The sequence below is a fragment of the Lissotriton helveticus genome, chromosome 4_1, assembly GCF_964261635.1.
Source record: "Lissotriton helveticus chromosome 4_1, aLisHel1.1, whole genome shotgun sequence".
In the NCBI taxonomy this organism is placed as follows: domain Eukaryota; kingdom Metazoa; phylum Chordata; class Amphibia; order Caudata; family Salamandridae; genus Lissotriton; species Lissotriton helveticus.
The window spans coordinates 298888638-298912523 of record NC_136063.1 but is presented as its reverse complement, the minus strand read 5'-3'; the positions used below and the strand labels follow the sequence as shown (position 1 = coordinate 298912523).

General features: G+C 48.7%; 1 protein-coding gene across 1 annotated transcript in view; it reads left to right on the top strand.

Annotated features, from left to right (window-relative positions):
* The window catches only part of TBC1D31 (TBC1 domain family member 31), a 670562-nt gene that overhangs the window by 213560 nt on the left and 433116 nt on the right, over nt 1–23886 (top strand). Inside the window, exon 6 of the mRNA XM_078686822.1 lies at nt 18771–18930. Within this exon, the coding sequence (XP_078542948.1) occupies nt 18771–18930 (160 nt within the window). The remainder of the gene's footprint in view (nt 1–18770; nt 18931–23886) is intronic.

Below are 23886 nucleotides of genomic sequence, written 5' to 3'. Positions count from 1 at the left end.
GTATTGAGTTGGTCCCCATGCTTGTCCAGCCATTCCGACATGCGGTCCAGTCGAAAAGACAGCACATCAATTTTACTGTCTATTTTTTAGAGACTTTGTTGGATGGTGCGGTATGCATGTTTCATATCTACATCTGCTCCGGCTTCCGGGTCATCTAGGGTATTGAAATGTTCAGTAGGAGCGGGGTCCTGTGACCGTGGGGTTGTGCGCAAATCAAAATGCAGCTTGGGCTGGAGCTTGTCTGGTTTGCCCATGATTTGTGAATGAGCACAAGGTGAGGTATATAAGCAGGATTTCTCGTTCGTTCGATGTCAGTCACACAGGGACTCACTCCGGGTGGGGCTCAGAGCTGTTAGAGGTCATGGGAGCAGATGATGCTCTTGTGCCACGGGTCACACTATGCATACGTCTCTTGGTTGTTTGGCTTTAATGGGGCAACTCACTTCACCTTGCTCAGCCAATGATCCTAAGCATGCGATTAACAGCACTGTCCTCGTGCACATACACCCACCTTAATGTGCTTGGCTGGATTACCAGGGTTATGGGCACACTCCGCCGGGGACACACGTCGTCAAAGGCCCCTCAGTTGCTATCTCCCGTGGGTCTTTAGTGCCCCTTGACTCAGAGAACAAGGATAGTCATGAGGTGGTACACGTCGCAGTGCCTCCACGCATCTCCGCCGCTCCTCACGAAGGGCAGCAGCCCGATGCCCTATGGACGCAAAAGCCTCCTCTCGGGGGAAGTGCAGGTTATTTACATGACAGCCCTGGACAGGGACAGTCAGCCGCAAGCCCGTGCCCCATAGTTACTCATAGGAATGCTCCAGGCCCACGACAGTTACTCCACCCGTCACCTCACGGCTGTAACTCTTCAGAGCGAGGCGAATGGGAGGAAAAGTCCTGAATAATCCCTTCATGAATTGTTTGATGATGCGAGAAGAGCAAAGGGAAAAAGCATCAGAAATGCGTCTCTATCGGGAGAGGGCCACGAGATGGACCCTGACTGACGCATACGCCAGACCTGATTTTACCAGAGGTAGGAGATGAGGCAAGATTTGATCTGGAGATGAGAGAAGAGGGTGAATGTCATTCAGGAGCGACCAAGAACAAAAACATTTCCAGTCTATACGTTTTGGTAGTGGACTCAGGTCTAGCTCTTGACAGTATATGTCTACAGTCTTGGGGAATGACTAAATCTTTGAACTCATTGAACTCTGGTGCCAAGCATGCAACTGAAGAGAAGCTGGGTGCAGATGAAGGATTTGCCCCTTGATCATGGGTAGCAGAGTCGTCGTTACTGGTAGGCAATAAGGCTTGGATTGTGATAGCGGGAGTCAACCAATCAGGGGGTTTATAGAGCATGCTACTCACCCGTGAGGGTCTCAAGGCGCTAGGGGGCTGGGGGGCGGCTCCTACTCAGTTGAAGAGCAGGGTTTTGAGGTCCTTCCTGAAAGCGTGCAGGTTCGGGGAGCGTCTGGTGCTGATTGGGAGTTCGTTCCAGGTCTGGGTTGTGATTTAGGAGAACGCCCTTCCTCCTGCTCTGCTTCTGCAGATGCGGGGGACCTCTGCTAGGGCGAGGTCGGCAGACCAGATATTCCTTTTGGATGCATGGAAACAGACTCTTTCGTTGAGCTATTGAGGCCCGATGTTGTGAAGGGATTTGTAGGTGTGTTTGAGAAGCTTGAAGGTTATTCTTTTCTTGACGGGGAGCCAGTGTAGGTCACGGAGGTGTTGCGTCATGTCTTTGTGCTGAGGAGTCCCGAGCACGAGTCTTGCCGCTGTGTTCTGGATGGTTTGGAGCTTGTGTAGGCGGGTCTTGTTGATGCCGGCGTAGAGGGCATTTCTGTAGTCCAGTCTGCTAGTAATGAGTGCGCGCGTGACGTTTTTTCTGTGCTCTGGGGTATCCATTCGAAGGTCTTTCGGAAGATGCTGAGGCAGTTGTAGCTGGTGGAGGCGACGTCATTGATCTGGCGGGTCATCAAGAGGGAGGAGTCCAGGATGATGCAGAGGTACTGCTCGTGGTCTGTCGAGTTGGGGGTGGTGGGGCTCCCGAGGGCGGTGGGCCACAATGTGTTGTCGCAGGTGGAGGTCGAGGGTCCCAGGGTGAGGACCTCTGTTTTCTCAGTGTTGAGCTTCAGGCAGCTGTCCTTTATCCAGGCCGTGACGTCCTTCATTCCTTCCTGGAAGCTGATCCTTGTGTCATCGGGATCCTTTGTGAGGGAGAGGATGAGCTGGGTGTCGTTGGCGTCAGATACTAAGTTGAGTCCATGCTGTCTGATGATGGAGGTGAGGGGGGCCATGTAGATGTTGAAAAGTGTGGGGCTGAGCGATGATCCCTGTGGTACTCCGCAGTTGATCTCTGTGGGTTCGGAGATAAAGGGGGGATTTCTGATCCTCTGGGTTCTGCCGAGGAGAAAGGAACGGATCCAGTTGAGGGCGGTTCCCTGTATCCCGGCATCATGTAGTCTGGCTGCGAGGGTGGGGTGTGAGACGGTGTTGAACGCTGCGGAGAGTTCCAGTAGGATGAGAGCTGCGGTGTGTCCCTGGTCGAGTAGCATGCGGATGTCGTTGGTGGCAGCGAGGATGGCAGTCTCGGTGCTGTGGTTGCTGCGGAATCCGGACTGGGAGGCGTCTAGGGTGGCGTTTTCTTCGATGAACGCGGTCAGCTTGGCATTCACGAGTCTTTCAATAACTTTGGCGGTGAAAGGGTGATTCCTTGACCTCTGGTCAAAGGTAGCACTCTTCCCAGCAGCGCCGCTTGTCAGCCGGTTGGCCCGAGCCTTGTGCCTCTCTCCCCTGGGTTCGAGGCTGCTCTGCTCCTTCCCAGTGTTTGCCGCTTCTCCCCCCCCTACGACACCTATTGCTGCGTGACTGTTGCCTGTATTTTAATCGTATTGTGCATCATTCACTGTCCCTGTACTTTGCCTCTGTCCCTGTAATCTCTTCCATTTCCCACCGCTGCGACCTCACCCCCGTTCAGCCCCGCCTCTCACTCCTCTGCTCCCGCACCCCTCCCCTACTAAAACGACCGCTGCAGGGAGAGCGGGTGATTCCTTGACCTCTGGTCAAAGGTAGCACTCTTCCCAGCAGCGCCGCTTGTCAGTCGGTTCGCCCGAGCCTTGTGCCTCTCTCCCCGGGGTTCGAGGCTGCTCTGCCCCTTCCTGGGGTTTGCCGCTCCCCCCCCCCCCTACCGACATCTATTTCTGAATGACTGTTGCCTGTATTTTAACCGTATTGTGCATCATTCACTATCCCTGAACTTTGCCTCCGTCCCTGTCATCTCTTCCATTTCCCGTCGCTGCGACCCCACCCAGTTCAGCACCACCTCCCACTCCTCTGCTCCCCCACCCCTCCCGTACTGCCTCTTGCCTGGTCCCTGCCGCCCGCCTGTTTTGCCACCGTTCCCCGCTCCCTCCTGCTGCTGCGTCTCTGAGGCCCGGCCCCCAGCACCCCATTGCACACCCTGCTCCCGCCTCCCAGCTGCTCCTCCCTCCTTATCCCCCTCTTATGGACCGCGACCAGCACCAGAACCCCTGGACCCCGCGAACGCCACAACACCAGACGCCGCAACGACGCCAGCACCCTCTACGCACTCAACGCCGCCCGAAACCACACCTGCTTCCAAGCCTCCCCGAAACTGACTCACGGACCTTTCTCCTGCCACACCTGCAGCTTCACCTGCGACAGAACCACCAAACCTCCAAGGACTGGACCCAACCACCTCTGCTTCATACTCCGCAAACACGCCATCGAGCTCTGGGATCTGCTCGACACCTCCGCCCCAGACGTGGCCTTCCTGACCGAGACCTGGTGGAACGACTTCTCTGCGCCCGACATCGCCATAGCCATCCCGGACGGCTACAAAATCACCCGCAGGGATCGCGCCTACGGAATCGGAGGAGGAATAGCCATCGTCCACAAGTCCACCCTCAAGGTCGCCACCCACGCAGACGACACCCTCAACACCGCCGAACACCTGCACTTCCGGATCCACACCGACCCCAAAACCACCCTCAGAGGAACACTCTTCTACAGACCCCCCGGACCCAGAGCTCAATTCAGCGACTCCATCGCCGACCTCGCCAGCACCCACGCACTCGCCTCCACGGACTACATCCTCCTCGGGGACCTGAATTTCCACCTCGAGAACAACAACCACGCCAACTCCACCACCCTGATCGACAACCTCGCCAACCTTGGCCTCAGACAACTTGTCACCGCACCCACCCATGCCGCTGGCCACACACTGGACCCCGTCTTCTCGAAAGGCACCCACATCACCTTTTACCACACCACCGAACTCCACTGGACCGACCACCGCTGCATCCATTTCACCTTCAATAAACCAACCACGCACCACCGCACCCCCGCACCCAACAGCTACCTCGCCGCTGCTGGAGCAAAGTCACCGAAGACCAGCTGATCACCCCCCTCGCCCAAAACCCACCCACCGACCCCACCAACCCAGACACCGCAGCCCGCAACCTCAGACAGTGGATCGACGACTGCGCCAACACCCTCGCCCCACTCAAGAAACCCTCCAACAACTACGCCAGCAAGAGAGCCACCTGGTACACCGGCGAGCTGCAGACATCCAAACGTGCATGCCGGAAACTGGAGAAGATATGGCTCCATGAACGCACTCCGGACAACCACACAGTCCACAAGGACGCCATCCGCAGACATCACCACCTCATCAGATTAGCCAAGAGATCCTCCTTCAAAGACCGCCTGGATAACAACACACACGACAGCAAAGAGCTCTTCAGCATTGTAAAGAAACTCTCCAACGCCAACGACATACCGCCCTCACAAGAACTGTGCAACTCACTAGCCATCTTCTTCCACCGCAAGATCGCTGACATCCATGACAGCTTCAACACCATGACTGCCCCGACTACGCCAGACCCCACCTCCCCTTTGAACAGCGCCAACCTCCTGACCTCCTGGTCCAACGTCAACGACGCCGAGACATGCAAGGTCATGAACTCCATCCACTCAAGATCTCCGTCAGACCCATGCCCACACCACGTATTCAACAAAGCAGATGCTGCCATCGCACCCCAACTAGGGAAGGTCATCAACATCTCCTTCGAAACAGCAACATTCCCGGAAAGCTGGAAACACGCCGAAATCAACGCCCTCCTCAAGAAGCCGAAGACTGACCCCAAGGACCTCAAGAACTTCCGGCCCATCTCCCTGCTCCCGTTCCCGGCGAAGGTCATCGAGAAAATCGTCAACATGCAACTGGCCCGCCACCTGGAAGACAACAACATCTTCGACTTGTCCCAGTCCGGGTTCAGACAAAATCATAGCACCGAGACAGCCCTCATCGCCGCCACAGACGACATCAGGCGCCAACTCGACAATGGCGAAACATCAGCCCTCATCCTCCTGGACCTGTCAGACGCCTTCGACACGGTCTGCCATCGCACTCTAAAGACACGCCTACTAGAAGCCGGAATCCAAGAGAAATCCCTTGACTGGACCACGTCCTTCCTCTCCGGCAGAACCCAGAGCGTCCGCCCTTCCGATCCGAGGCCACCGACATCATCGGTGGCATACCCCAGGGCTCATCCCTCAGCCCGACGCTGTTCATCGTCTACATGGCCCCCCTCCCACAAGTGGCCCGCCAACATGACCTCAACACCATCTCCTATGCCGATGACACCCAGCTCATACTCTCCCTCACCAAGGACCCGCACACCGCCAAAACCATCCTCCATGAGGGAATGAAGGCCGTCGCCGACTGGATGAGGAACAGCCGTCTGAAGCTGAATTCGGACAAGACGGAGGTACTCATCCTTGGACCCACCCCCTCAGCCTGGGACTCCTGGTGGCCGACCACACTGGGAACAGCACCGACACCCACTGGCCTTGCACGCAACCTAGGATTCATCCTCCACTCCTCCCTCTCCATGTCTAAACAGGTCAACGCCGTCTCCTCCTCCTGCTACAACACCCTCTGCATGCTCCGCAGGATCTACAAGTGGATCCCAACCGAAACAAGAACGGTGACACAGGCCCTCGTCAGCAGCAGACTGGACTACGGCAACGCACTCTACACAGGAATCCCAGCCAAACACCTACGACGACTACAACGCATCCAAAACGCCTCCGGCTGACTGATCGTCAACGTCCGCCGCCGCAGCCACATCGCCCCCCACCTGAGAGACCTACCCTGGCTCCCCGTCGACAAGAGGATTACCTTCAAGCTCCTCACCCATGCACACAAAGCACTCCACAACCCCGGACCAGCCTACCTGAACAGCAGACTCAGCTTCTACACCCCCACCCGCCACCACCGCTCTGCCAGCCTCGCCCTCGCCGCTGTGCCCCGCATCCAACGAACAGTCTCCGGCGGCAGATCCTTCTCCTACCTCTCCGCCAAGACCTGGAACACCCTCCCTACCCACCTACGGCAGACCCAAGACCTACTCGCCTTCAGAAGACACCTCAAGACCTGGCTCTACGAGCAGTAGCGGCACCCTCTCCCCTCAGCGCCTTGAGACCCTCACGGGTAAGTAGCGCGCTTTACAAGTACTCTGATTGATTGATTGATGAAAGGGAGCAGGGAGATGGGCCGATAGTTCTTCAGGTCCGTGGAGAAGCTCCGTGAACCAATGCTGGCGGGGTCAACGTGGAGTTATAAAGTCCTACAGATCTTCCATCGCTATCACAGCTAGTTTTCTTTTAGTTACAGGTAAGAAACTCATTCTCTTCCCTGCGTCCCTGTATGTCACTCTCCAGGTCCCTTTTGCCGGTTTTTGCTACAATCCCTAAAGACCTCTCACCTTGTGCTTGGGACTCTGCTGTGGAACTAACCTCGCCGGACCCGCTTCGCGGGTCCCGCAGCGCCGCATTTTAAGTGCGTGTGACACCAGGAGAGGAGCTGTGACCCCGGGGCGTGTGGAGCTGACGGCAGGGCTGCGAGCTAGGGAGCAGGGACTCAACCATCCAGGAGTCCCTGCGAGCCCTCGCTACACCTGGGCTGCTCTCCCTGCTGGCCCGCCCCCCGCCCACGGAGTGAAAAGCGGGTGTGCTGCCTGCTCTGGTGGGACCCTTTTGCCGGTTTTTGCTACAATCCCTAAAGACCTCTCACCTTGTGCTTGGGACTCTGCTGTGGAACTAACCTCGCCGGACCCGCTTCGCGGGTCCCGCAGCGCCGCATTTTAAGTGCGTGTGACACCAGGAGAGGAGCTGTGACCCCGGGGCGTGTGGAGCTGACGGCAGGGCTGCGAGCTAGGGAGCAGGGACTCAACCATCCAGGAGTCCCTGCGAGCCCTCGCTACACCTGGGCTGCTCTCCCTGCTGGCCCCGCCCCCTGTCCATAATCTTTCCCTCTCCACCTTAAAAGGAGATCAACGGGCCGCTGCGCGGGAGCGTGCCCGGGAGAAGCCCGGGACAAGGGCGGGACCGTCGGTGGCCGTCCGGGGCCGCTGGAGGCCGGGCTGGGCCACTCCGCTGATCTTTGCATAAATCTACTAGTTAACAGTCAAGCGGGCTTTCAACATCCCAATATGCCGGACCACTCCAATGGTCCAGTCCTGAGGTCTCCAACGGCCGATGTTGGCCTATCTGTGGTTGGTCCCTTGGACAAGTTTTTCAATCGCCCCGTTAATCCTATTGACAAAGAGCTATCGCTGGCTGATAGGCGCGCAGAGCGCAGACTATCAATTGAACTGTTAAAGAATTCGGGGGACAAGCGCTCTGGCCAAATTTATCCCGCTTTAGTAACACCATTGTCCTCACTCCAATTACCTGATTTCTGTAATCTGGGTCAAGATGCAAGCACGAATGGGGACAACCAGGGTAGTGTGGGTGATTCATCCGTCTCCCGTGCAAGCGGAAGTCCTATCACAACCCCAATCCCCCTATCTGTGGTAGGTGCTCCACTGACCAACTTAAAGCCGGGTCTTAAAAGGAAAAGTAACCATACACCTAGGAAAAGCCTTCCCCCTAAACCACCCCATAAACTCAGGAAAGTTAACAAAAGTATGTATCTTAGCAAGACAGCTACTGTAGAGAGTCGAGGGGGGGAACCCGCGCTAGAGGGGGTAACTACACCTTCTGGCAACATAGATCCTAGTTTACCCACCTCTATAGACACAGAGATGGTAACAGCTGACACACAGCCGTGGCTGACTAGCTTGCTTCCTGAAGTAGAACGGCTATTACGGTCCCTATTGCTTCCACTAGAAGAACGCATCACAAAGCTTGCCGACCGTTTAAACCACTTCGAGCAAGCTACTCTTGACAATTTCTTTTCGACTAAGGCACTATTAAAAACACAATTAAGGCAGGAGGGCAACAACAGCTGTAAGATCATTGCTGAAGCCCCATCACATGCTAAGGGTCAAAGGGAACATCCAAACTCTCCCCTGTCTGTAATAACTAGTGGTGGATTGGCAAAGAGACCCTCGAAGTCCCTTAATCCAGCACCACTAGGTATTGTTGCAAATGCACCCATCATTGCATCAACGGGCCAATCTGTTTTGCAACAGCCAATGCCTAGTAGTATTCGGCTGGGTACTGTAGAGGGAGGAGGATCGGAGGGTACCAAAAAGGGTATTGTTGTATCATCTGCCCCAGGAACTGTAAACCAGTCAACAACGATCAAATCGTTACCCCGCCCTGTCCCGCCTGTTCCCAGACCGCCCCTACCACCCTTGAAAAAGCCCCCACATAAGACACCCCCTATGAACCTCACCCCTGACTCCTTCCCCTATGCAGCGGTCCTGATTAATGTCCCACCACTTACAACTGGACAGAGAGAATCCTTCCAGACGCTTAAGAACAAAGCCATGCACTGGTTAAGGGTGAATCGGCCGCTGCCTGGGGACGTAGATGGTCTCATTCTGGGAGTGAGGCGAATAGATTGGATAGGCTCTACCACTAAAAACCTGGGGGGGGACTGTATTTTGATCAATTGTCAAGATCCAAGGGTGGTGGGGTGGATTACGAGACAGGGCTGGTGCACGGGCAAGGGAGGCATTGGTATTGTCGACCTTACATTTTTTTTTACCCGCGCCCCTCTTGTGTTTTGACCTCCCTGATCGCTGAGGCGAACGGCCCTGGAAATTGCCTGTGGCCAGGGATTGCAGGCCAATCCATACAGAACCCTATTTACCCTACCATCCCGTCCACCTCCGTTGTGGATGTGTGGAATGATTTAGGGAGGGGGCAGTGACAATCCCTTGACTGCCAGGTTAATAATAGGACCCCAACACCCAACAGAACGATTGGTACCCCTTATTGCGGGAATTTAAATTCTTTCGTTCAATCTATTTCGTCGCCCGCTTCTAGGGAGCATAAGGGACTAGGTGGCGCAAGGGAACTAGAGATAGTGCAGATTCCGACAGAGTCTATGAACACCTGTCCCTTGGTGGAAGTTACTGATCTGGTTAATACCATCGAGGCCGGTAGCATCCCGACTGTGACGGATCCACTTTTTAGGATTCTCAGTTGGAATGTGGCCGGGCTGGATAGGAAACTTTCAATGCCTGACTGGAACGCCCTGGTGGAGGACTATTCTATATGTCTGTTCCAGGAAACCTGGTGCAGGGAGCCTTCTCATAAGGCGGGATATTCATCCCACCACATACCAGCAGTACCAACAGAGTGCGGTCGTGGCCGTCCCTCGGGAGGCCTCCTTGTATGGGTAGCTACCGCACTCAATTGTAGGGTGGTTGAGCATGATACCCAATGTCCCGACCTTCTTAATATCACACTAAAAAATTCTAAGGGCCAGGTCATTCTTAATATATTTAACATCTATGCCCGAGGTGTAAAGGGAGGCAGAGAATCCTCCATTATAGCACGGCTGGAAGCCCTGCTACGAGCATCGCCTTACAAGCATTGTACCCTGGTGGGAGGGGATTTTAATTGTACCTTTGAGCCTCTTGGCCTTGAAGTTTTAGAGGATCAAGAGGTTGTCGACAATAGGTGGGGCATTCCGGCCTTAGAGCTTAGTCCAATCAAGAAATGGTCGGAAGTGGCGCTCCAGGTCATCTCTATAACATCTGAGTTTGACCTGAGGGCACTTAATGGTAGGACCAACTCCGATAAAGAGGGAGCTCATACCTACAACAGGCCTGCGCACTCCTCCAGGATAGATTATCTTCTCCTGCACATTCATTTGTGGACGTTTGTTAAGGATATGGTCATTATATCTACTGTAGATAGTGACCATAACCTTCTTTCACTTACCTTGTCCAACTGGTGTTTAGATGATTCTGGTAGGAACAATCTGTGCTCCTCAGTCCCGGATATGTCAGTTGTTTCGAACTGTGGCCGTCGGCTTAAATGGGCCAAGTTGTCCCTTTCACCGGAGAAATTACTTTTTATTTCTCAAAGCCTAGCGGCAGCAGTGGGTAACCTTGATCCTCGGGGGTGTGGGGTGGGGGACGTCCTTGCAAGATTTTGTACCCTAACCCTGGCGCTTAGTGATCTCTTTACTGTCCCAAGTAGCACCAAGGGAAAGAGACCAGGTTCTTGGGCTAGACAGGGGTGGTTTAACCGCGCTTGCAGTGAGGCGAAGACTCTGCTGGTCGCTGCAGTTAAATCCAAATCCCAAGAAAGGACCAGGGAGGCCAGAAGGTCTTATTTATTATGTCAAAATGCCGCAAAGAAGGAGTGGGAAGACAACTTCTGGCAGGAACTCCTGACGGCCAGTCGCGGGAGAAATGCGAGAAGTTTTTGGAATTTGGTGGGTAGTAGGAAGCGTCCTGATGACACCATGAGGACGTGTACTATTACTGCCAAGGCATGGTTTGATCACTTTTTGGGTCTCTACTGTGCTATTGAAGGCCCACTTAACGACCAATTCATTCTCCCCTCCTATCTTATGGATAGAGATATGGTTCTTTTCTCAGCCCAAGAGGTTACGAATATAATTAAAACCCTCACTCCACTAAAAGCAGCAGGCCCGGATGGGCTACCAGGGGATCTTCTTCGTGCACATCCAGGTGACTGGGGGGTGTTGATCTCCGCTCTCCTCAATGCCATCATGGGGGGTGGGTTGGTTCCAGAATCCTGGAAAGGGGCCGAGGTAGTCCCAATATTTAAAAAAGGAAATCGGGACCTACCTGGAAACTACAGGCCCATAAGCCTGATTGACTCGACCCAGAAGGTGGCGGGAAAAGCAATTTTGGGTAGGATCCTCTCATGGGTAGACGAAAACCACATACTATCCGAGATGCAGGCTGGGTTCCGTACTGGCACAGGAACCATTGAACAAGTTTTCAGACTCCTGTTACTGTACTGGAAGGTGGTGGTACTGGGCAGGGGCAGTCTTTATCTGGCCTTTATAGACCTAAAGACTGCCTTTGACCTTGTCCCCCGGGAGGAACTCTGGAGGGTGCTGTACGGCCTTGGGATGCCCCCATACATCGTGGACCTCCTAATGAAATTGCACAAAGCCACCTATGCTCAGGTCAGATGGGGCTTGAATGGGGAGAAGACTGACAAGATCAAGGTAGAGAGGGGTGTACGGCAGGGTTGCGTCCTAGCACCCACCCTTTTTTCGCTTTATGTGAATGGGGTGGTTGACTACTTGCTTGAAGATCCAGCAGACGCCCCCACACTCTGTAATGTTAAAATTCCAACTTTGTTGTTTGCTGACGACACCCTTCTCATCTCGAAAACTCCCCAGGGCCTCCAAAAACTCCTGAACCGGTTCCAGGACTTCTGTTCAATGAGAGATCTCGTTATTAATGTACAAAAAACTAAATACTTAGTAATGAACCCTCCCAGGAAATTGGGGTGTCCCCCTATCTTAAATTCGATCCCGCTGGAAAAAGTCGCCGAATTTGACTATTTGGGAATTCGGCTGAGCGACCGCATGAGTTGGGTACCCCATATCACTAAAATGACACTGGTCCACAAAAGGGTGGGGGGAGCCCTGCTCAAGGAGTATAGCACATCATCGAAACATTGTGTATCACCAATCATTGATATATACAAGGCTAGAGCGGTACCTGCATCGCTATACGGAGCAGAGCTATGGGGTTTGGGCTGCTTGGAGTCCTTGTCCAAAGCAGAGAACAAATTTATTAAAGATTTGATGGCACTCCCGATGAGCACCCCGACTGTACCGATGCTTATGGATGTGGGTTGTAAACCAATGAAAGATCTGGCCCGTCTGCGGCCCCTCCTACTGTGGGTGCGACTTTGGAGAGTCCCGGAACTCAAATCCTATGCAGATGGGCTGGCAAAGATAATGCATTCGGTTGGTTGGTCAAAGATCAAGTGGCTCAGGGACATTAAATACCTGCTTGGGGAACTAGGTCTGGGCAACTGTTGGCTTACGCACTCAGCCCCCCCAAAGGAGATCCTGAAGAAAATATACTGGGGTTGGGTGTCCACTAAGCTTATGAGCAACCATCACCACTGCAATTCCACCGCAGCATATTTAAGGATTAAAGATGTCACTGCCTTTGAACCCTTTTTGGACATTATCACCATCCCAATGGATCGGGCTTTGTACATCAAGTTCAGACTAGGAACTCTACCTCTAGCTGACCTCCTTTCTAGATGGAACTTGCAAAATCAGGTATCACGCTTTTGTGCGCTCTGCTCTGACTGTTGCGAAACTGTGGCGCACTTTCTTCTTGATTGTCCAGACTATGCGCGCCCGAGATCTGTTTGGCTTAAACCCCTCTGCAACGAGATGGGCATTCGCAAGCATTCTGAGGCCCTACGCATTTTATTGACTAATACTGCCCCCCCTATTGTTTGTGCTGTGTCTAAATTTTTTAAATGGGCCTGGTTGATACGTCTCAAAAGACTGTCCTTATCGATTTAATGCTTTTCTTAACCAAGTTATCTATTTATTCTGTTTTTACTATGATGTTTGCACAGTCTATGAGTTCTGATATGTCGTTTTTATATATTTTTGTGTAATGCTTTTATGATATACGCATATCGAAATAAAGCTATCAATCAATCAATCAATCACTCTCCAGGTCAAATGGGCTGTCTGTTTCCTCTCTTGCAGTGATTCATTAAACCAGGAGTTCTGATGTGGAATAGATTTAACAAGTGTGTTTTCAATAAACACCCTTTTGTTCACATCATCCCAAAAGGTAAACAAAAAGACATAGATCACATTTTACTCGTCAGCAAGAGGGTAACCACATATACAGCATTGTACGAGCGTTCTTTGCCAGTGGTGGCTAACCCTTCAACAGAATTTGTGATTTGTATACGGTATATATAAAAAGAAATCTATACAATTAATTATAGCAAGGATGGAGATATACATTTTAACGACAATTGATTAGAAACATCCTTTTAACGCTTCTATGTAAGGAGCTATAGATGTACTTATAAGGCTGGTTTAGAGGAAACTCTTTCTCTTATTCATTTGTTTTTTAATCCTTTCTATAAAGTGTTGATGCACTTCGAGCCAGGGAATAATTATGAGTTCCTTTAGGACATGATCTAAGTGGCTAACTTCTGTGTCCGTTTTTCCCTTTCGAGCCCGAGTGTCTCTTGCACCTTGCCTCTTACGCAATTCGTGTCTCTTCCTCCTTATATTGATTTAGCTGCTCTTTATTTCTCCAGCTGTCAATCGCTTACTGCCTGCTTGGCTGTTGCCCATAATGAAAGCAGCTGAGCAGGATGTGGCACAAGTTTGGGGCAGAAGGGGCATCTAAGGGCTTGACTTCACTGGAGATGTTAACTTCACTGCCCCAAACTAGAACAGAGGTGCAATAATATTGATAACTTTCCAAACCAGGCTATGATCCTCTCTTCCACAGGGAAGGACAGGTTTTCTTTCCATACCAAGGATGGTGTTCAGCCATATCAGAAGTCATGGATGGTTATCAACACACTAGTACCTGCTAATTTCAAGGCTGAAATCGCCATACCTTTGCAATGGCGCCATGCTTCAAAGGGCATCCAGACCATTTCCAATCTAAGCCCAGCATCTAGGTGTAGTGCACATCCCGCTAGATGCAGGTAGATCACCATTCCAATAGTACGGCCCCCTTCTCTTCTCGAAGGATGCAAAAAGGTAAGCCTCCTTATAATATTGTCTAAACCATCTGTTTCCCCTGTGGTTTGCAGTGGTGGAAAAGCCTGTGAATGGTGACGACCTGCTACCCTTGCTAACAGAGTTGAATGTACATAGATTATTAAATGTAACACTGTTGAACTTCATACAAGAATGAAACAGTATAATTATTACCTCAGCATGTTTATATGTTATTGTATCGAGTTTACACAGCTGTAAATATAGGTTGGAAATATTTATTCTGCTTTGAAGTAATTTAATTCAATAGGATAGATTCTCCTATGCACACAGTGGCTGTTATCTGCCTTTTTATGTTATATTTGAATTTACGACACATTTTGAATCATCTGTTATTGTTTTTTAAGCTGGAATTAGGCACCATTGATCTTTGAGGATTTTGTACATATTGTTCTTTTAATTGATATGAATAATATCACCCTTTCTGTAATTACTTCATTTTTTATCTTTGGGGGTGAACTAGAGAATGGATGATTTTAGTTTTTCAATATGTACCTGAATGTGATGCTTTTGTACATATCTATGTATTTGTTCTTTACACTGCATTTGTTTTTTAATTGTATATAGGCATAATTGTTTATTGAAGTGTTCCTTTGGACCTCAGTGCGAGTTATTTTTTTCTGTCTTAACATTTTAACTGCTTTTCAAATTTTTGTTTTTATATCTCCTTTCAAATTTACTGTTATCTTATGTAAAAAGATTTGGCTGCATTTACGTTTGACCCTTTTTTGATGTCACACAGCCTCAGTTTGGAGATATTCGACATCACACAGCGCTCAGTTTTAAAGGCCAATGCTTTTGTGTGGGGTGCTACCAAACCCCAATTGGACGCAGAGGCTGGCGGGGGCAGTGCCACAAGATTGAGATTAGCTTTAAATACGCAGCCGGTTTAGGTAGTTATTGTCTAACTCCTGTGTATAGCTGTTCTGAATAAGCTTACGATGTAGTCTCACTCAATTCTGGACGCCTTCTGCTCCTCCTTGAGCATTATGCACCTGATTAAGTTGTCTTGTACTGGAATGTTAATCTTCCCTGATTCACATTTTCTGTGGTCAGGTAGCTGACATGTAATCCTTAGTTCAGGCCACTTTAAGCAACTTAGCACCATGAGCTTTGTAAAATGATTTAATTAAACGCTTCTTCAGTTTGTTTTTGGCATGTACTGTTTGTGCATTATTATTATTATTATTTGGTTTTTGTAGAGCGCATGGCTACCCAGAGGGTTTCCAGTGGCAAGCGGCGAGTGGGACAGGTTAGGAAGAGAGCTCAAAAGAGCCAAGTTTTCAGCTCCTTCCAAAAGGTGAGCAGAGAGGTGCAGCAAGAAGAGATTCTGAGAGTATGTTCCATAGCTTTGGTCCCAAAAGAGTGAAGGAGTGACTGCCCACCCCAGGTGTGCCTGACTCTAGGAACAGTAAACAGAAATTGATTGCTGCAACATAGAGTACAGGAGATGGGGGTGGAAGGTAGAGGTGAGGTTTTGTAAGTACTTGGGTCTGGAGTGGGAATATAATTTGTGCAAATAACGGAGTGCCTTGAAAGTGATATGTGAGCCAGTGTAGGTCATGAGGAAGGCAAAGGAGTGTTTAGGAAGCTGGAATTGGAGCCCCTTTTTGTAATTATTTTGGAATTGGAGCCTGGCAGCCGAGTTCTGCATCACTTGGAGGCACCTGATAACAGACTTGTCTGCTCCTAGATAGAAGATATTACCATAGTCTAACCTTGACAGAATCAAAGCCTGGATAACGACTCTTTGAGCAGCGAAGGGAAGTATCCACAAGATTGTTCTAAGCCACTTCAAAGTAGCAACACATGAGGTGTTCACCATGGCAACCTGAGGCTTCATGGACAGAGTGGAGTCTTGCCAAAAACGGAGGTTCTTCACCTTGTCCGCAGGGACGGGAAGGGTAACCCAGCAAGGCAGGCTGGTGTTGGGATCCCCAGAGCTGAGGTCCCTACCTAGAACCATGACCCCAATCTTGCCACTATTTAATTTTAGAGAGTAGGAATTCATCCAAGTGGAGACCAAGCCGAGGCAGGAGTTAAGAATTTCCAGGGTGGAATCTTGCTCTGATGTCAGAGAGAAAATAATCTGGGTATCATCCGTGTATGAGAATAGAGTAAGGCCACAGCTTTCCACTAGGCCCGCCAAGGGGCGGACATACATATTGAAAAGCAGAGGACTGAGGCGGATCCCTGTGGGACACCAGAAGTGAGCTAGAGCGTATTAGCAACAATATCACAGTATTCGCAGTGCAGTTTGTTCTACTTTCTCTCCTTGTTGGGTTGCTTCGATTTCTAGTCACTTCCTATCTTCTTTTAGTTTAGTCTTATTTTCAGTTTTTTATGTTTAGATCACAGGGACAGTGTAGCAACTTTTTGTGTAATACTTCTGTTTAATTTATTTGGCCACACTCTGCAGATGCCTAATTGGTTTTGTTTCCAAACGTTTTTTATTTATAATTTTCTATTCAAAGATCTCCTTCTGTACTCAATAATTTTTTTGTTTGAAAGATGACTTTCAAATCATTTGTGGGTCAAAACACGGTCAGCATAAATGGCAAACGGATCTAAAAATGATCTGATTAAATTACATTATACTGTACTGCAATTGATTATCTTTGTAAAAGTTTCTTAAGGCTACATGGTCCATTGCCTTCTCTTGTATACACACATTCACTTTGAACTCTGTAACACGTGTGATCATTTGAGCTTTGACCTCCTTTTTTTTCCTTTCCCTGTGAAAGCAAGAAAATTAAATATTGTAATTCCTTCTCAATTGTTCTATCTTGATGTATGACCTTCATTTATATGGTGCTTTGACAATATTCAGTTTGTTGGAATAATGTAATTGTATTCTAAACACACCACAATTAACCTTTAATAGCTTCTTGCAATAGGGCGTTCCACTGGGCAGCAGTGTTGCTTTGAGGAACTCCTTTGCTGAAGGTTGCTCCTTTCTGAGTCCAGCACTTGGATAAAGTGGCAGCATGCTGTCACACATAGTGCCTGACACTTCAACCCTCCTCATGTAGCATTTCCAAATGTGCAATGACTGTTGTGACAAAGCTAATGGCTGTAGAAAGCTGACTCGTAACATGCTGTGCATGCTAACTTTGGTCGGAAAAAGAATGTGACTGACACTACAATAAAACATTTGCTAAAGGGGTTGCCACAAGTCCCTTTTGTTATACTCATTTAATTTTTCTTTTGTATTACGATCGCGAGGTCTGCCAAATAACAAAAAATGTCTTCAGGCTGGACCTAAATCCAAGCATTTCCCCATCTCTCCTGATTCCAACATGCATGACCAAAGCCCATTCACGTGCTTTGTAAACCATCAGTTATTTAGCTGCTGAAAGAGCATATCTGACTTCAGAAGGTATCGGCGCCTCTTGGTCTGTCACCCTAGCAGCGCGTGTTGCTTACCTCCATTGGTAGAAGCTGCTTCTGGAGTGTTTGTCCACAGCTCATCTCTCATAACGCCTCACCAACTTGTCCATCATGACAACAGTTCCTTTCATAGACATTCGGAGCTGGAAAAAATGAATCGTAATGATGTTGGATGTGTAGTATTTTATCAGACATTGAATGAAAAATGCTCTACTTGTTTAATTTGGCTTTTTACTACTTCACGTGTAAGAAATAGAAGATGTAGCCAATGGAAATGCATAACTAGATCTAAAAATATTGCTCCCTGAACCTTGAGTAAGGAAACTGTTGAATTATCGGAAACTAAAAAACGTTTCATGTGTCAAAGTTGTTTGTTTTAAAACATTTTTTTAAAACACTCGAAGACATGTTTTGATGCCCGTCATGTAAAAAAACCACTCCATCTCTCATTTCAGCAAGGTCGCAGGCAGACTCGTGCAGTCCAGTGGATCCAGACCCATTTAGCTAAACATTGTGCCCAGCTGGGGCACCGGTCCTTAGTAACAGAGAGCCCATATATGCCAAGTGATAGACCGATATGGAGCAGGCTTCTAGTGCTACATAGTCTCCGCAACCAAACATTTGTATGGGCCATGGGGTCAAACCCCAGAGCTGCTGTTACATTGATATAAAAGAGCGTGAGATGGCCCCCACAAGTCTCGCAGACTGAGGTAGTCTTCCTTAGTTGTACTGCTAGTCCAAGGCAGTCACTGGCCAGTCAGTCAGGGTCGGGCAATCCAAGTGTGTCTCAGCTGTGCCATGTGCGACCTGTGACATGTTGATGTTCATCTGGGATCAGGGGTGTCCCTACCAGAGTCCGGCAACACCAAGATCCCAGATAGCGGCATTGAGAGCACCAGCCCCTCCGTAGTGCGCATGTTAGAAATATCTGATCTCTAAGAAACTGGACACACAGAAGCAGGGATGGTCCATGCATACACAACCTGTTCACGCTCAGCCCACATTAGCAGGGGTATCTGGACAACACCAGATGATGGATATGTCAGCTTTAGGAACCTCTGCCTAATTTTCAGTTTGTAAATTGGGATGGAACAACTTGAAAGGAACTGCGCCCCTCTTGTACAACATATGTGTTCAAAGCGTTATGGATCTGTAGCTCATCAGTTACTTCCTATTGTTGTGAATCTTAAGTCCTATAACGCCAATAAAATAATTGTACATTTTCAAACTTGCCTAAAGAGTATTGAACTGTATTGTATGCCAATACAAATTAAAGTTTATAGTAAAAAGGCATTTTCATTATGTGGAAATTAGTGCATTCAATCTATCTTTCCTTTTTGCAGGGATGGCAGGGTCCTTGTAGCTGGAGGAAAGTCTAACTTACTTCATTTATGGTGTTTGAACACAAAGCAGCTGTTAAGGATAATTCAAATGCCTACAAAAGTGCGCGTTGTGCGCCAGCTGGAATTTCTTCCGGATAGCTTTGATGGTGGGTCAAGTCAGGTGAGTTTTGTCTTAACTGAAGAAATTTACTATAGAAAGAAGAAAAAAAATCAGTACCAGAATCAAGTCTGTTTTAGCATTGCTTTTGATGATTAAGTACCATCCAGACATTAGTCACCGAGATAGTAGGTTGCTGACCAGTTGCCGACATGCGCTTCCAACGTGCAGTGACAGGTTCTCATATCAGCAGTCTTAATCAGAAATGAGGGCAACTTTGAGCAGATTATCCAAAATCTCTTATTTAGTCCCAATAAATATGCAATCCACACGTGACGAACACGCGTTTTGCAATTCAGGGATCTCTTCTTCAAGGCCGTACATTCAATACAACATAAAGATTCTGAAAAACAAACAGTTAATGTATACTTAATATCTAAAACAGAGATTCATTTAGTAATTTTACTATCTTAGTTCACAGAAAAGTTAGCTAACGTGTATTCTAGGTTATTGTTGTGCATAGATCACTAGGCAAACATCAGTTTCTTGTTGTAATTTATTAGGATACACCATAGACAAAAGAGGCCTTCTTGGCCAGACAGCAGAATATCAACCGTCCTTGTGTTATGGGCTACTAGGACACATTCCACCAGATGTCACCCTGTTCCATTTAAAGTGCCACATCACAACATATCACCCCCATTTTCCCATGAAAGAAACCGAATACAACACAGAATTAATGTGAATAATAAGTCAATAAGGTAACATAGGGAGTAATTAAATGGGAGAGAGCAAAAAAAACTCTGGCAAAGAATAGAAATGCATAAAACAAGATACAATAGCGGATAAATGAAAATTTAACACAAACTTACAAAAGGGCTCGGAACAAGCATTGAACTACATGAATTGCAGAACTATCTACCAAACATAGTCATCACGTCTGGCAGGCGCTCTCTTGAACATGGGTTGAACATTCCTCCTCACACCTTTCAACCCAGCTTCAATGCTCGTTTCCTATCTACAGCCTGTTATATGATCACCAGGCCCTACATGTGTCCCTTAAAAAGATGCAGCACATTTCAGGCATTCTTCATCGGGCATTAGCATGGGGCCACTGCAACTATCGGAGTCATCATCTTTATAGCATACAGGATTTCCTACACCTCTTTTCTGAAAAAGAGTGTGTTGGAAATCGGGGTCTGGTTGCAATGTCACCCCACTTTTTTTCTCCCAATTTGAGACCCCCAGATGCTGTTTTTCTAACTCTGAGAGTGCCCTGGGCTCTGCTGGGCAGGCCAAGCACCAGTGCTATGTTGATCACACAGTGCAAACACACACATATGCATTAGGGCACATTATGTGTTAAGGTACACCTAAGATTGGCATGACCTACCCTGTAAGTCCCTAGTATATAATAGGGCAGGGGGATTAAAACTACCTTTAAGACTCTAGTGTATAATAGGGCAAGGCAATTTAGAGGCGAGCAATCTTTGTTACACTTGCATGTGTGCACTGCTAAGAGCCTTAGGTCATTTTAAAAGCAGCCCTGTGTTGCAGCACTGCTTTTAAATGTAAAGTGTGCACAACCTCGACTTTGGTGGTAGGGGCACTTAAAAAGTGAGACACTCCAAAATTTTCTGGCATATTAGGTATCCACTGGGCCATGCAATTATAAGGAGGACCCTTATAAAAGAGGTTTTATATGCAATGGGGATAGACAAATTGCACATTTCACTTTCCCCTTTGTAGTAATGTGCCTCCCTAAATCGACTTTGGTGCTAGGAGCACTGTGGAGTGAGGATCTACACTGTTTATGTATATGTAGGACCCCTAAAGTCTCCCCTAGATGTGCCCATGGGACATCTAGGTCATGTAACTATAAGCAGGGTCCTTATAAAATATATTTTATATGCCCTGATGGAGAAATTGCACATTGTAGTTTCCCCATTGTAGATGCCTAGTCCCATAGGATAGCGTGGCAATAGTTATTGTTGAATTTATCCTAAAGTATACAGAAAAGACGTTTCTTGTCTATAAGCCAAAATTCAGCCTTCCTGTAGTCACCCCTGATTGGTTAGAGTTAAGTGGATTTGCCAGGCTGCTTTGATTAAGTAATAAGTGTCCCACCCAGAGAGAGGCTATCTGGTAGGGAGAGCTCTGCTACACAGGAATGGCAGAGCTGGCGAGAGGGTTTGTAAAGCATGGAGCTTCAAAGAGTAAATGGGATAGGTAGGGAAAGCCAGGCCCACCTACCCACCAACCCTCTGTCCCAGCCAGATGCAGGCTTAAGGCAGGAATTTGCAGATAATAGGCAGAGGGGAGCTATGGAAATGAGCCATACTGGAGGCTGGTTTAACTCATTCTCTTTCCTCTGCTGAGAATTCAGCCATACTGAATTTTGGAGGAATAGTGCTTTCAGGAAGAAGATCATGGCACACTTTGGAGGAAGTGGTGATGCTCTAGGGTGTTCACCTGCACCTCATTGGACAGGAGTGCTCTCCTGCTTGACCTTAGAGAACACTGAATAAATATGTGAGTAGCGCAGAACCTCTCAGCTCTACTGCTTGAACTAAGAGGAGAAGCAGGATTGCCTTGCTGGAAACTTGATATGCATCATCAGGCCCTGTTTTCTGACTGACTGCGGCTGCTGCATTATCTGAAACTACAGTCCTCTGGATGTACCTCTTTTCAAGAGGAATAAAGAGGGGATGCTAGGAGGGAAACGTGATTTGCACCATCAGGCCCTGCATTCTGATTGACTGTGGCTATTGCATTATCCAGTATTATGGGTGTCTTTCATAGATTCACATGCCTGAATCATTCCCCGTCGAGATGGGAGTCCCCGGTAGATAGAAAAGTAATGTCCTATAGACAGACATAGAGAAAAGTGGGCCTAAGGGCCTTGCCTTAGTAGCCTATCTATGTCCTTTTGTAAAAAGGACCAAACTCCTGAAGTTAGCCAATCAGCTACCACCTCCCTCTAGAACCTTCCTGCCAGGAGCCTCAGTCCCTCAGATTTTCTACCGCACGTTGTGCTAGGGAGTCTCCACCTGAGTTCTCCTCAGGTTTCTTGGATTTATCTCTTTTCATCATAAAACTTGGATATTTTTCTTCCACAACCAACAATGGCTGATCAGCAGAAGAAAGGTCTGTTCAGAGCCTGTTCATCTTGTGGTAAGAAGAGACTGCACGTCGATGACAAGCATGAAACTTGCCTCTACTGTCTTTACCCTGACCATTCTCCTAAAGAATGTAGAATTTGTAGAACTTTCTCTACCAAGACTCTTAAAGACAGAGAAGGGAGACTGCTCCTCTGGTTGAACAGACTTAAAACCAGAGATGATGATGTCCTGTCCTCACAGGGCAGTGAAATGGCTTCAGTTTCATCAAAACTGTCCTTGAAGAGGCCAAGGGCTGCTTCTCCTAGCCCTACGTACGTTCCTCATAAAAAGACTGCCACAAAGTCTTCTGAGGTAAAATCTGTCACGTCTGTGAAGGATGTTCCCACCTTCAGAAAGCCATCGCAGTCATCGACGACGAGTTTGTCGACGTTTTCCTCAAGAAAAACCACCGACGTCTCCACATCGACGACGACGGTTTCGACGACAGTGGCATCGTCAGCCTCTTCATCGACGACGACCACTCAATCGTCGACGGCGGGTAAGCCACTGTCATCGATTGTACTTATTAAAAAGCAATCGACGTTGATCAAGGTTCCGTCGACGTCATCGTCGACGACGACGACACCGTCGACGTCGAGACCAAAACCGTTGACACCTTCACCGTCGACGAAGACGCCATCAACATCTGGCGCACCGTCGACGAAGACATCGACGACGGAACAAGCATCGTCGGCGTCAAAGTCAGAGTCGACGAGTACGCCATCGACGACGAAGACACCGTCGACGAGTATGCCGCCGCCACCGAAAATACCGTAGACAGGACCGTCGACGCCGAAAACACCGTCGACGACAACACCGCCGACGACTGCGCCGTCGACGAGGGCACCGTCGACGACCTCATCGTCGACGAGGGCACCGTCGACGACCTCATCGTCGACGATTGAAAAACGATCGACGTCAGCCCCGTCGACGACGACGACGTCGTCGACGACAACATCGTCGACGCCATGGGAAAAATCAGATCTGATACCGCCAAAAAAGATTGCTAAAAACCCTATTACGCCAGATTTAACATCTCCAAGTAGGGTACAAAAATTACCCCCATCTTGTCAGCTACAAGATGATGAATCAGAAGATGACCAGTTCGATCAGGCTACTAGTCCATCGGATCTCATTGTTAAATGCCAGAGCACAGATGAAGATGGAGATGAGGTCATTTTTACGGAAGAGACTGTTCATTCACAAGTCCAGACTCATGTCACACCTATGATCTGCCTTCCAGCTGCTATAGTCACGATCTACAATTCTTGATAGAGGACTATAAAAAACGATTCCCTGAATCGCCAGCGGCCCCTTCTAAAGAGAAATCTCCAGCATCATCCAGACCACAACCATCTCCAAAGACAAGACCACCACCTTTGGATATTCCTCAAGAGAGGGAAACGATTCATCACATTCAAACTTCTGAGGAAGAGGGCGATGAACCAGAAGAAGGGGAGGTTCGAGACGACCTGTCCACTCACAGAGACGATGAGGATTATATCGCTCATTCTCCAGCCACGCCTGAACCCAATACTTCCGACTCTCCGCCAGTGGATATTGGCGTATTCCATAATCTGATAGAGAGAGCAGCCACTAGGTTCCACATGACTATGGAATCGCATGAAACGGACTGTTTCCTTTACGATTTTAAGGATCCAATCAAGAAGACGGCTAGATCAATTCCCATAATAGATCACATTTGGGAACAAGGTCAGCAACTAATGCAAACACCTGCATCGGTTTCAATAGTGGTACCTAGACTGGATAAGAAGTATAAGGCACCAACAACAGCACCTACCTGCCTTAATGCCCATCCCAAGCCAGATTCGGTAGTCACCCAAGCCGCATAAAAGAA